Source organism: Peromyscus californicus, unplaced genomic scaffold (assembly GCF_007827085.1).
Source record: "Peromyscus californicus insignis strain IS unplaced genomic scaffold, ASM782708v3 Scaffold_16__1_contigs__length_79575227, whole genome shotgun sequence".
Lineage (NCBI taxonomy): Eukaryota > Metazoa > Chordata > Mammalia > Rodentia > Cricetidae > Peromyscus > Peromyscus californicus.
The window spans coordinates 75,655,579-75,670,446 of record NW_026294458.1 but is presented as its reverse complement, the minus strand read 5'-3'; the positions used below and the strand labels follow the sequence as shown (position 1 = coordinate 75,670,446).

The 14,868-nt window shown below is 47.2% G+C and overlaps 1 protein-coding gene across 10 annotated transcripts in view; it reads right to left on the bottom strand.

Annotated features, from left to right (window-relative positions):
• Positions 1-8,492: 8,492 nt before the first annotated feature.
• Positions 8,493-14,868, bottom strand: part of Ttc3 (tetratricopeptide repeat domain 3) — a 106,805-nt gene continuing 100,429 nt past the window's right edge. For all 10 annotated transcript variants that reach the window (XM_052741264.1, XM_052741258.1, XM_052741254.1 and 7 more), the window contains 4 exons: positions 14,667-14,790; positions 14,417-14,527; positions 10,761-10,853; positions 8,493-9,786 (listed from right to left, as the gene is read on the bottom strand). In XM_052741264.1, coding sequence (XP_052597224.1) covers positions 9,712-9,786; positions 10,761-10,853; positions 14,417-14,527; positions 14,667-14,790 — 403 coding nt within the window. In that variant the 3' untranslated portion in view covers positions 8,493-9,711. The remainder of the gene's footprint in view (positions 9,787-10,760; positions 10,854-14,416; positions 14,528-14,666; positions 14,791-14,868) is intronic.

The following is a 14,868-nucleotide window of genomic DNA, read 5'->3' as shown; positions in this document are numbered from 1 at the left end:
AGGTAGGTAGATTGCATACCACTTCCTTCTGAACTGTGTGCCAAATCAAACCTTCCTCAGTTTTCAGACAGGATTGCAGCAAGGAGAAAGTAACAAATAAGGCCTCAGTACCTGTGAACAGTTTAAGAAAATATCTATGTGCACAGCCCAATTTTATTCATTATTAAAAATATTATATAAATCTCACTGGCTTTGTGTGGTTGGTCAAATTTAAATGTTTTTATATGTATTTATGTGTGTTGTGTATGTTTGTGTGTGTAATGGTGTGTGCCAGTGCCCACGTGTGCACATGTGGAGGTCAGAAGTCGACATGGGCATCTTCTTCTATTGCTTTTCTAAAAACGTGTGTGAGTGTTTTGTGTGCATGGATATATGTGCACCACATACCTGACTGGTGTCCCAGCAGATCAGAAGATGGGGTCAAATTCCTTGGAACTGGAGTTACAGACAATTGTGACCTACCATGTAGGTGCTGGGAATCAAACCCAGGGCCTCTGGAAGAGCAGTCAGTTCTCTTAACCACTGAGCCATCTCTCCAGCCTTCCTCCCCTCTACTGCTTTTTACCTTTATTATTACTCGTTTTTAGGAGTTTATGTACAGGAGTGCTTTCTCAGCATGGATATATGTGCACCACATACCTGACTGGTGTCCCAGCAGATCAGAAGACGGGGTCAAATTCCTTGGAACTGGAGTTACAGACAGTTGTTAGCCATCGTGTGGGTGCTGGAAACTGAACCTGGGTCCTCTTTCAAGGAGCAGCAGCTATCTGCTGAACTTCTCTCCAGCTTCTGCCTTTTTTGAAATGAGATCTGAACCTACTAATTGTCTAGATCCTGGCCAGTGAGCTGCCAGGATCCGCTTGTCTTTGTTCCCAGGGCTGAGGTTACAGATGCCCAGTGTCACAGCTAGCTTTTCTTAGGACGTACTCAGGGCTTTTTCCAGGGCTGCTGGGATCCAAACTCGGGTCCCCAGCAAGCACTTTACCCTTAATCATTTCCCCAGCTCTTGCCTGGCAAATTTGTTCTAAAGGAAAACAAAAGCATACAAAACATAAAAGAACAAAATTCACCAATATTGGTAACGTGGGCTGGTAGTACAGTTCAGGCCAGAGTGTTTGCCTAGAATGCACACCGCCCTGGGCTCCATCCTCAGCACCACAAAAACAATGAAAACCTCCCCAAGGGCTAGCCAAGACGGTTCCACGGGCACTTACGTGCAAGCCTGATGATCTGAGTTTGATACCCAGAACTCACATGAAGGTGAAGGGCCAGAAGGGATGCCACGGAGTTGTCCTTTGACCTCCACAAGCACGTCATAGCATGCATGTGCCCACACACTTATTATACTCTCTAATAAATAATTTAAAAATCCTCCTCCAGACAAAAAAGCACCTTCAAACGTTCAAAACTCTGTTTTTCTTAGGACTTCAAAATACTTTAGAGCTGCATAGGTGCCTCAGCAGGTAATGTGTGTTTAAAGCACCTGCCACACAAACCCAGGGACCCACAGTAAAGGAGAGAACCCTTCTCCACGTTGCCATTTGACTTCCACTCTGGAACCCCACCCTAACATCACACACGCACACGCACACGCACACGCACACGCACACGCACACTGTACCTGTAAAAAGTCATTCATCTTACCTAGCTGTAAACCTGAGATTGACCAGCCTGACAGGACCCGCCCACTGGTGCAGCACTGGCACCAATGTCATGGGAGTAACCAACCACTTTCTGATTGGGTGGAAAGTCTGTCCCTCAAGATGAAACCACACGTGGCACCATTACTGGGACCAGGAATCTGTGAGTAGACAGGTTAGGGGCTGGGAGAAAACCTACCACTATTAATCTGTGAGATGGATATAGCATTAAACCAACTCCTAATGACTTACTATCACCACAGACCAGTGCATTTCTCAACCTTCAACACAGAGACCCACGGCTGGTCAAGGCATAGAGACAGAGACTACAGATGCTCAGCCCTACATGTGACATCTATTATCTCAGTCCCTCCTCCTAAGGCTTACAGATAGTTTTAGAAGAGAGGGGGAAAGACTGTAAAAGTCAGAGGCAGTGCTGACTCTAAGAACGTGCTCTCCAGACACAGCATGGACACCGCACAACTGTACAGTGGTTGTGACAGTGTGCACGAGATCAGCCCAAGCTTAAGCCAGACCAAATTCAAGAGTGGAGAGGGGAGGTGAGCACAAGTCCCTCTCCCAGCCGAGGAGCCACTGGCAACTGATCGCTGGGAGAGGGAGTGTCCTTTTTTTAAAAGGGTATGTCCCCAGCTAGGTAGACTGCATGCCAGCGGATGGCCATGTACTCAAGAGTACATGGACAGTGCAAACTGGGCTGGGTGGCTTTTAGTACTAAGAGGACACAAAGTTTCATGGATTTGGAAGGAGGTGTGGATCTGGGAGAAGCGGGGGAGGGATGAATATGATTAATACATTGTATGAAATTCCCAATAACTCAACAACAAAAAGGGCAAAAATGTCGGGCCAGCAAGATCCCTCAGTGGGTAAAGGCACTTGCTGCCAAGTCTGGTGACTGGAGTTAGATTCCCAGGACCCACATTTTGAAGGAGAGAATCAACTACCACAGGCTGCCATTGACCTCTACATGCACACCCCACATACAATAAATGGTTTTTTAAAAAAAATCAAAGTACTGTGAAAAATGAAAATGCATGCCACAGAGCTGGAGAAAAAGTACATAACATACATCCAGCAAACAACCTGTATCTAGAATGCATAAAGAACCATTAGAACTCCATTTTAGAACCTGATGTTTAAGATGAATCAAGATTTAAACTGTTACTTCAACAAAGACATTGACTGCAGATGGGCCCAAGAACAGACACTCAGTATTCTTAGTCTCAGGAAATGGAAAGAAAAGTCCCGATGACACACCGCTGCATACCCACTGGAGCTTAGCAGAATGTCCACACAGAGTGCTCTGACAGCACCTACTGCATGTCCCAAGGCTTCCTGGGTAAGTGTTAGTATGTTCCGGTGTCCCTGGAGTATGCACTCTAGCGATGCAGGGTTATAAACCAAGTAAGAGGAGAGCATGCGTGTGAGGAAGGTCCAGCTCCAATCTGGGTAACGGCAAGTCTGGTTTGGAGGCTGGAAGGAGCTTATGACAACAAGCTGAAGGCACACATGGAAAAACAAAGTACAAAGCAAGAATGCATGTGCAGAGAAGAGGAGGCAGCCAGGAATTCAGGAAAAACGCAAACCAGCCTAAGAAGAAATGAGAACACGGGTAGGAAGCCGTCCCTCCCTAGGCACGCAGAAAGCCGTGTACAGAGCAGACACCACGGAAGCTGTGTGTGCACCATGCAGCTGCTGGGAGAGAAGTCATTGGGGCTGGTGGGGAGCAGTGGTAAGCAGATGAACAACTAGGGCATCAGGTTTGCTCGGCAGGTGCGAACCTGGACTCAGACACAACTTCAGGTAAGTTACTTCAACTTTGAGGTTTGCTTCTGCATTTGTAAAATGGGTATGAAAAGGGGATTTAAACACCACGATGCTTGTAACCAGTGGGCTCAGCAGCCCCAAATGGTTTTAGTTAAAATGATGTTGTTAGTGAGGGGCAGAGCCTGAGTCCAGCAGAGTGAGAAGAGTCAGATGTGATGTGGGTTCTTTGAAATGTTTACTGAGCAGCTCTGGTCAAGGCACATGTGTTTTCTCTATCTGCACCAGTGTGAAGACCAGTGCTTGGTGAGGTGGGTTGTGAAGGCCCCATACTGAAAGGACAGTATGGCAGGACGGGCACTAGCTGTGGACACTAAGACCCGTGTGAGGAGGCTGCGGCCATGACAGGTGGTGTGAGTTCTCCAAGACCAACTGTGGCACACGGCAGGTCCAGAATCCAAGCAACAGAAAGAAAGGACTAGAAGAGTATCAGAAATGCTCTCTGCTTGCCTGCTGGGCACAGTGCCTTGAGTGTAAGGTCACATGCAGTGCTGATACTTACGGAGAACTCCACAGCAAGCTGACAACCAACTGTGGAAATGCCTCCATCCTGCTGGTGTTAGGCCAAGGTGCTCCAGCACCCCCCTCTGTCCCTCACAGCAGCTCCCACTTCTACAGAATCTGCTAGACAGACCAGCAGGCTTTGCTGCGCCGGCAGTTGCCTGCATGTCCCCAGGTCTGCTCACTCCATCCCCTCTACCCTCTCCTCCCTTCCTCCAGGCTGCTACCCAGTGCTGTCTACCCTGGCCTCTGTCCAAAGCTGGAACTCTACCTCACCCTACTGTCCCCCGCACTCCCCCATCCCCTTCCTGGTTCCATTCTTCTCCGGATTACCAAGCGTATCATGTGTTGTACTGTCCTACTTGACGTCAGCCTCCCTATTGGAGTGCCCAAGTCCTTCCTTCCCATCCATTCTACTGTAACTGGGGCACCAGAACTGGGCCTGCCTGGGGCAGATTTGATGGATTCATGAATGAGCAATGACAGGTCAATGAGCCACCACAGTGACCAGGGCCACTTGGTTTGCTCCCAGGGAAACCCGGGAGGTTATCTCAAGGCACATACAAGAAGAGGACCCAGGACATGTCTGAGTAGAGTGGGGTCAGGAGAGGAAGGACATCCTCCCTCAGTGCCCGAAAGCCCAGGAAGTGCGGATGGCTTGGCTTCAGCTTTCGGTCCGGCAGGTCAGAGACTGGGAGCTGTGCCTCTGGAAGCCAAAGCAATGTGGCCTCCCCAGAGGACAGAAGCAAGCCGGAGTCCTGCTGGCGCTGGGCAGCAGCCAGCGTCTGGAAGCACAATGGCCATCTGTCCTATGGCTTTCTCTTTTTGGAGGCTGCTGGCTCACCCCACTGGAATGGCGTGGCACTTCAGGACACGAAACTTGGAGCTGGTGGTGGATTTCTTGGAAGCGGTGGCAGGAAGATCTAAATTAAGACCTTTCTATCACACCAAATAAATAGAAGCTGAAATAGACACTAAAGGAATTCAGCAGAATGCCTTTATACATAATTTTTGAAACACGGAGGAGGAAGACCTTAGGGAGCAGGCAGACGACATTTACTCACCAGAGCCTCAAGGTATTTGCTGGAAACAATGATACCTCTGTTTGACACAAAAGCACATTAGAAAGTGCAAGGTTCTCTTTTTGAAGTGCCCAGACCATAGAAGATGGCAATTTCCACTCTGCATGGAAGGTTCTTGACGAGGCACAGAGCCTTGCCCATTACTCTCTCAGGGGACAAGTTGAGTCACCTTCAGTGTGGGGTCAGCATCACGCACTCACATAGAAGCTTCTTGCTCCCAAGGAACTCTGAAGAGCCTGGCTCAGTGACTAGTGGGCCCTGTCCTTCCAGGACAGCAAGGGTGAGGTCTTCGGAGGGTGCCGGAAAGTTCATTCATTCAGCCAAGAATCACCATGCAGTGCTGGGGGGCTTTAGTCACCATTTTCAGTGTGAAAGGGGCACCTCCAGTCATCATCCCATCAGAGCAGCTGCGTCTCCTCCACGCCGGCCAGGCCCTGAGGTTATCTGGCTATTTCTCTCCTCCACCAATGATTTTGTACTCCCACCGGGACACCACTGAACACAGAACTCATTATGTAGTATCCTATCTAACAACCCAAAGACACGGGTAATACGTTATACTAAGTAACTTCTTTTGTTTTTAATGTAGTATTCGAACACTGGTTCACAGAACCTCCGAAACATACCAATTGACTTGTTGGTTGGGTTAGATGGAATGGACTCCAGGGCTCTAGACCCTCACCCTCACAAAGGTAGATGGTCCTCATGCTGGTACCCAGCAAGCTTAGGACAATGCACACCACCGTCCTTGTAAGGCTTTAATTCGTACCAGGAAGTGTCTGGACCACCTGGGCATTTGTAGAGCAGCTGTTCCCTTTACCTTTATGGCTTGTCTTTTCACTTGTTAGTGGGAACGTACTCAGAAGCTCAACAATGAAGAGCCAACTTACCAGCCTCTTATCCTTATGGTTTTTTCTTTCTTTCCTTTTTTTTAAGTTTTTCAAGACAGAGTTTCTCTGTGTGGTCCTGGCTGTCCTGGAACTAGCTCTGCAGACCAGGCTGGCCTCAAACACAGACATTCGCTTGCCTCTGTCTCCTAAGTGCTGAAATTAAAGGCATGTGCCACCACTGCCCAGCTTCCTTATCATTTTCTAAGAATTTCTTTTCTTGTGGAAGAACACTGTTTGTATTTAGGACTGGTCAATCTGGTCTGTATGTACTGTTGACAGGTTAAAGGTTTCCAATGGGGACATCCAACATTATTATTAATGTAGCCAAATTTTTTTTGTGACTTGATCTTTATCAGTTTGCCTAAAATTTGTGATTTTTCAGTTTAACTCCTTTCCAGTACCCTCTGGCTAAAGACCTCACCCTTGCTGTCCTGGAAGGATGGGGCCCATTTCTTCCTTTTTTTCCCTTTAAAGTGGGGGACAGTGAGACCACACAAGGCAGAGACAGTGACAGGGTGAACAACAGTTCTCACTCTAAGCCTTGCCCGAGCCCTTCCAAGGTACCAGTTCAAACGCCTCCCTCAACCTAAACACGTAAACAGGACAGGCTAACTCAAGCACTCAGACTCTTTGGGACAGATAAGGGTGAGATTATCTTTTGTTACAGAAAAGATCAGGATCACAGTGTTCTGGGCTCAGGAATGCAAAAATGACTTTGAGACATTTGATCTAGTTCTGGTTCTGACTATGCTGTAAAGTGCTACTACCTCATCTAACGAAACTTATCTACAGGACCAAGCATGCCCCATGTAATCCAGAGGCTTTTAACCTAACAAGGACCAGTTCCCCTTTATCAAAGGTTTGTGTGCCTCAGATGATTACATTATTTGCTATTTATTCACTGGAAAGACAAGTTTCATCTGGCCATGTCTTGTAGTCTACACTTCACCAGTAGGTGCAAATTGTACAGAAGAGTGCTGTGACATTTTCTTGCGTGCACACACCATACTCTAACCACATTCTCAGGGATTGTCTCATTCACTACCACTCAAAATGTCTAGCCCGGTGCCATGCACACAGCAGGTGTTCAAGAGGCTCTGTAGTGATCCGTCCACGGCTGCACTGTCTATCCAGAGGGAGACAGGCCACTGCACGAAGGTGGACGCATAGGCCACTGTGTCAAGATGGAGAAAACAGAAAGGCCCCAGGCACAGCTGATCCCATTTCCTCCCTGTCGGCAGTTAACCCAAGCCTGCTGCCCAGGTCCAAGGACGGGAGCACCGCCGAGTCTCCTACGCAGTGCTTGGCAGAGCTGTCCTGGGTCTCGTCCTCACGACCACCCTGCACCATGCTGCCTGCATGCCTGGCTTCTTCAGCCTCCTCACCAGGGCGTCCACTTCTCCAGAGAGGACTGAGGAACGACTAACCCAGCTTTATCTCGAGCTGTGGTAGATCCTCTGACCACCTGCTTCTGCTACGCAGTCTTTCACATTACCTTACAAACGTAACATCTTGTACTGCTAGGGCGTCACTTCAATTTGATATTAATTATCCATTAATCATAACAGATTAAGCACTTCAGAGAGAAAAGTAATCCAAATTTTAAGGAATAGCCACTGCTTCAAGTCATATATTGTTTGAATTAAATTCTACTGCTTCAATACACTTGAATGGGTATTAGTTTAAAGTTGTGCTTGCTTCTCACTGTGGCCATCGTGGAGATGGGAGAGGAGCGTTGATAAGACTGTCCAGTAGGAGCCGTATCCCACCATGGACCGACAGCACCCTGTGCCTTCCACAAGGGCGTGTGCACCGTGTCCAGTCCCCGACATTTTGAGAGCTGAGTGCTGGAATGCGGTCTGAGCTGGCAGCAGCTGCAGCAGCTCAGGAGGCTATATCCTCAGAGGATTCTGAGTCCTAAGTATCAGAACCCCGCCATCAACTCAAGATTCTGAAAGTAACCTCTGGCAGGAAAACACTCCAAAGAATGTGCCTGACAACTCTGTTCTAAGGCAGGCACACTTGGTATCATCAGCCTGTCCGACAGGAGCTTCAACACCTTTTAATAAAACTGTTAATAAACTATGCTTTCTTTAATAATTTGTTAGTGCTCAGCATATCCAAAAGAGCCTTTAAAAAGCCACCGTTATAGATCAGCCTCAGCAGCTCATGAACCCAGAACTGCCCAAGAAACAATGTCCCAAGAAATGCAGTCGTCCTCAGCATCTTTCCCTGTGTCCACAGGAAAAAGCTCTCCACTGAGCCTGAACAGTCAACGCTCCATCATCTCTGCATAAACCTTCTATTCACAAGCTTCAACAGCTGAGCTTGGCAAGCTGTTTTTAGGCACAAGGGAATGTTCTGACCTGGGCTCTAAAATAACCCAAGATCTTTGGTCAAAACTCCTCAGATGCAGCCTACCCGGTCTCCAAATGAAGTCACCTTTTCAACATTGGTCAGCACAGAGCCCTACATTTTCAAGCAGAATGAAATTTTAAATTACCTGGAAAGAATGGACAAGAATGACAGTGGACGGCTCATCTTTCAGAATGTTTTTATTGACAGCTACTGGACGAGTATAAGGCATGTTCACAGGCTCTGAACTGAAGCACAGAAGTTCATGCTCTCAACAGCTACTCTCTGTGTACCCGGCACAGCCCGCCCTGTGCACTTGAGTGTGCGCGCTCTCGGCTGTTAGAGCATGCAGACCATGTTTCAGGGACCACTGTGGAGACTGTCTCAGAAGAGGGAGTGAGCTGCTGTCGCCTGAGTCACTAGACACCACAACTCACACGGACACAGAAGGCGACCAAACCTGCTAACCCAACAGGGAACACACAGCAAAGGTTTTTTTTTGTATTTTTTCTGTTTGAGAGAAATGGAATGTATCCAGTTTCTGTATCTGCCACTGCCTACATACAGGTCACAAAAATACCTAGTGTTTGAATAGTTTCTAATGCAGCTAGCTTGTTTTCAGACCACAACAAAAGACGGCATGCGTTACTTTACACAAGGTCAAACACAGAACGACTTAACAACACCAACCCCTCAGGGTTGTCTGGTAGATTTCTCTTTTTGGTGGTAGTTACGGAAGGAGAAGGACGGTGACTGGGTCTGCACTGTGCTCTCGTGCTCAGCACTAGCTAGTGGACACTTCCAAGCACTGGCTGACTAGCTCATGAGACCAGCACAGAAATCTTAGTGCAAGCCTCAAGCGTGGGTCTGCTGAGAACAGGTAGCCTGTTTCCAGGGTAAAAGAAGTCTCAGCTCAAAACTAATTTAAAATGTATTTTATAACTGAATTCCAAAATGTGGACCAACTGGATCACAAGCACTCTAAAAACTAAGGAAGCAGACCTACAGCAGTTCCAGGGTCTGGAAGAGGAGGCTAAGTGTCCTCACAACTGGAGCACTGCTTTGAGGGGTCAACAGCTCTTCCGGAGGAAGCTGCTCATCTCAGTGCTCCCTTGCAGCAGCCCCAACAACGCACGAATGGGGTGACACAGCATCACAGAGGCTCACACACGGCTGTCACTTGCTTGGAACTTGGTATGGATTACATTCAAGGCTTCGACTTGTAAGCTTTGTGACACACAGTGTAAGAGTTTTCACGTTTCTGTTTTTATCCCGGTAACAGGATACTGTTGTTATGTCGACACATCACCGAGTGAACGGTGCGTTAGTGAAGAGTGACTACCTACAGCAACAGGAAGGCGGTTCCCCTCTGGGCTGGGTTGGCAAGGACGGTGCAACAGGTCACTCTTGTGACAGCAGGTCCCCACAGCCGCAGGTGGGGCAAGTGCTCTGCCCTTTGAGCCACTGCTTGAAGCACTGAAAGGAGAGACAGGATCAGTCAGCCTGCAGGACTGAGGGACAGGGCTCTCAGCCACTCAACTCTGGCAGGAACAGCTGACAGTACTTCCTAGTCTGGTGCTGCCCAGTACTAAAGATCAATGTCTGCTCAGGGCCAGAGCATAGATGAAACCCCAGGAAAAAACAATCGTGCTCCAGTTGAGACTCATGATCTCATGAAGGGCCTTGTCCTCCCTTACATCCTGCCTGGCTTGAATCTAAGCTCTTCCAGCCTCCTTCACTGCCTTGTACACGCTGTCAGTTTTGTGGCCATAAAACCACTCAATGCTGCTGGTTCCTGGCTTTTGGTCCCCGAGTGCCTCACCGGCCAGGGTGCCACATTTCCTGTTGCTGCTCCTGGCTGGCACCCTCTGTCACCTGGCTGGGCAGGCACAGAAAGCTGAGAGGCCAAAACACGTGGAGCACTTTCTGAAGGAGGTTCTGCAAGCTTTTCAATTCCTTCTAGTGAGTGTTTATATCTACCCTTTCTTAGGGGTTAATAAACTAGGTCAGGAGAGAACGGATCTGTCCTAAACCAGCAGTGCCCAGAACACCCAAGAGCACTTAAGTCCTAGAAGGACATGGACTAGATGCTCCAATCCAGCCAAGATGTCATCTTTAACATGTGAACTCAGACACTGTATACTATTTATTTATTTAGTCATATAAGAACCCACCTTTCAAGGAATTAATATTGCTTTCAGTCCCAGAGACAACATAGGTGTGCAGTCAATTGTAATTCTTTACCCATGAAATGATGAGCAGAAGCCAACACAGCCTCAGACACCCTGGTCCAAGACCCCTGCCCCTTCCCAAACACTGTTTTCACACAGGCCAATGAACACTGTATGTGCAGGTTTACATAGGAGAATGGAATCACAAGACTCACCCCCCCCCCCCCATTCCATTTTTATTTTCAGAATGCTTGCTAGGCAGTCAGAGATAATTCTTACCCCTTTGTGAAACTTGTGCCCACATTTCAGCACACGCATGTTTTTGGACTTGAATATCTCATGGCATAGCTCACAGGAATTTGCATCTGGTGCCTGTTGGAAACAAACACATTTGAATAACATAACTCACATTTTATGACATGTGCTTGCATGATTTAGTACACGAGTGGCCTAAAGATGTTTTTTGCTACAAAAGGTGGCAGATTATTTTTAAATTATGTTTGAACAGAGTAAAAAATAGCTTGTTTTAAAATAGTTTCTAGCCAGCCGTGGTGGCACTCAGGAGGCAGAGGCAGAAGCAGGAGGATCTCTTGTTGAGTGCAAGGCCAACCTGATCTACAGAGCGAATTCCAGGACAGCCAGGGCTACACAGAGAAACCCTGCCTCAAAAAACTAAAAACCAAAACCAGGCAGAGGGTTATACGCCTTTAATTCCAGTGGTCAGGAGGCAGAGGCAGGCAGATCTCTATGAGTTCAAGGCCAGCCTGGTCTACATAGTGAGTTACAGGACAGGCAGGGCTACAGAGAGAACTTGTCTCAAAATATCAAAACAATACAACAGAAAAATAGTTTCTAAGAAAAACATAAAAATAACAAAAAGTAAATACATCTTTAATCTCAGCATTTGGGAGGCAGAGGCAGGAGGATCTCTGTGAGTTTGAGACCAGCCTGGTCTATATAGCCGGCATAGCCAGGACTACACAGAGACCCTGTCCCAAAACACACGTGCACTCCCCTCCACCAAAGGAAAGTATAAAGCTCTAATTTTCTCAGAGGCAACTGTTTCAAGACCTAATGAAGTGCCAGAAAAAAAATAAATAATGTAACTATCCATATCCATCCCATATTTAAAATGCAGCAGTATAAAATATTCCAAATCAGTGAGAGACTTGACTATGGCATATCCATATACAGCAGACTAGTCTATGGCCAACTACAATGCTGAATTGAAAAAAAGTGCCAGGCGGTGGTGGTGCACACCTTTAATCCCAGCACTCGGGAGGCAGAGCCAGGCGGATCTCTGTGAGTTCAAGGCCAGTCTGGTCTACAGAGTGAGATCCAGGACAGGAACAAAACTTACACAGAGAAACCCTGTATCCAAAAACCAAAAAAAAAAAAAAAAAAGAAGAAAGAAAAAAAGTGACACAGAAAGTGGGTCTTAATAGATCACTGGATAAATACAGTTATGGCAGTATTTATTATATAATTAATTTTAAAAAACAAACAGGCTATGTATCTATGATGGGCCTAGAAAAGATTCTGAAATGTAAAATGTGATTTAATTTTCCTCGGCTTTTTTCTGAGGTTTGTTTATCTAAGCATGGATTATTAGCACAAATCCAAACAGAACAAACTTGTGGCTAACCAGGAAATGCCAATCAGGAGACTGTGCAGCCCTGGGCATGGGATGGACAGGCCTGACCCCCTGTATCGGAGTCTGGTGAGCACACAATGCTCTCTGTAGGACAGCGGACTCCAAGTCCACCTTCGCCACTAGGCAGTGCCTGTAGCTCACAGCACCAACCCTGCAGTGGACACGAACGTCTATTTTACTTCTTAATTTCGAGCATCTCAGAACCAAGAAATGAGTCTTGTCAATGGGGTTTTAGCAACAAGTAAGGACCATGGCCCCAGACTGATCCATAAGCATCAGCAAGTGATGGAACGGAAGAGCCCTGCGGTGGCGTTCAGATCACGGCTCAAGCTGCAGGCAAAGCCTGTAAACTTTGCAGACCTTGAACCGCCTCACAGGGCTGAGGTGCTGACAGGGCCCAGACTGATAGGGACAGTTGGCACAGTGTAGGTTCACTGTTCAGGACTAGAGGGTCAGGGAAGAAATGGAAGGGTTAGCCCTAGGAAGCAGAGTAAGGTCTGAAGAGCTCAGATCCAGGTTTACCTGGAAAGACTTGTAGTTACCCGACTCCCAGTGTAGGAAGATGTGTACTTCTAAGTGCAAACAAAACAGAAAGGGCGTAAGAAGTGAGACTGAAGGGTTCGTCTTTAGAAGACTTTTTATTTATGGTGTGCGTGCACGCATGTGTACCAAGTCCATGCAGGTGTCTGGGAAGCCAGAGCAGGGCGTAAGGCTCCTGGGACTGGAGTTAGAGGTGCTCAGTACACCACCTGATGTAGGCGCTGAGATCTCTGAGACACCCCACAGCGACCTGAAATAATCAGTTTTGGCAAAACTAACACAAACATTTGGTCAACTTTAGTAGATAGCAATGTGGTAGTAGTACTGGTTAAGGGTAGTTTTGGGGTTTATTTTTGAGACAGGAGCCAGGCTGCCTCAAAACTGCAATCCTCCTACCTCAGGCTCCTGAACAGATGGGATCACAGGTATAAAATGCCACCCCAGCTTTAGAGTTTGTATAATGTCCTTCTAGTTTGCATCTTCCATTCTAGCCTGTTCTGCTCTCTTAAGGTAAAAACACAGAAATTTAAAACGGTAGAGCAGAACTGGGTAGATGGTTCAGGAGGTTAGAACTTGCTGTATAGGTATGGCTACCTAGTCTACTCTTTTAGGGGGGTTGGCCACTACTCCCCCTAAAAACACAAATGCCCTGAGAATCCCATTGGCTGGAGGATCCCAGAGGATGTGACTCATTAAACCCCTGGGAAGGAAGTCGACTTGAGCAGGTCTTAGAGGAATGCCCTATACACCCAGGAGTTTTCTCACTAGGTAAGTGGAGATGTGACCCTTCGTGAGCTCAGAGTGTGTGTGTGTGTGTGTGTGTGTGTGTGTGTGTGTGTGTGTGTGTGTGTGTAGTGGGTAGAGAAGTGCCCCAGGGCAAGAGAATAAAGACAGGCTCACAGACTCAACACTAGGCAAAACTAACTAGCACTCTGTACCCTTTGTGTAGCTGACCCTGGTAAGAATGTTATGGGCCCGAAACTCTAACAACATCACCCACATTTTCACATCACAGCAGGAGAAGTGGGCAAAGATGTTCTACACCAAAACCACTCCCCCAGTCACATGTGTGTCCTTAGTGTGTCCTCTGGCGTTACCTAGTCAGTGTGACAAGGACTAGGGACTGCTTGCTGCCTGATAAGCAAGACACCCACATCTTCAAACAGGTGGATGCTGACAGGCTCACACTCATGCCTTGGATCTTTTATTGTAAGATATGGACAATTACAGAGCCATACCAACTTAAGATATAGCTATACCAACAATTCAACACATGCACTATATAAACAATCCTACTTAAATCAGCAATGTCAAATTTCAGGCACATTCAGCCCATTTCAGTATCCCATCAATGCTTGAAGTGAAGGGTACCATTAGTGTGGCTACTCCATAGCATCACTGAATCCAGCAACAGCCTGGGCAGCTCAAGTCACCCAAGCTCATGGTAGTGCTGAGTGATGCAAGGTAGTCTGTAAGAACCAAGTTCCTGCTTACAAAGAGTAACACTACCCAAAACCTGTTTTTCCCAGTAGATATATGAGATCTACACACTTGACCAGTTATATTCAGGACAGTCCACTTGTGCCCTGGGTCCCAGATATGAAGGTATTTTCAAATACAGCAAAACTTGGTTCCTAATTTTAGTTTCGAATGAAGTGAGCCTCCAGGTGACAGGTCTACCTCAAGATTAGAAACTGCATCCTTCCACTGCTCATTAGAGAGGAAACTGAGAGGTACTCACGGGGTTCACAGAGACGTCATCTCTCTTCTGGCCTTTGGTTTTGGATGACGGTCCACCAACGGCCAAGGGTGCACTCTGGGGGGACTTGGCCACCGCAGCAGCAGACTGAGCCTGCAGAGGGGAGGAGGTGGGGACAAGGGACAAATGCAGTTACTGAAGCCACCTTCTAGTCCACTGCCCTCTCACTGGGGCTTGGCTCGAAGCTTTTTAGTCTCAATTTCATGAACAGGCAGGAAGACAAACATCTCACCTTCTTTCTCTGTTCCTCCAGAATGTGTTCTGTTACTCTCTCCACAATCTCCTCAACACTTAATCCAGAGAGTGAGTTCTTGCTTTTGTTTCGAACTTTTTTAACAAAACCAGCAAGCTCAGAGCTGAAAGAGAAAAGTGAATGAATAAATGACTGTGTCAACTCACCCCCAAAAGCAATCTGTCACCCCGACCACAGTTAA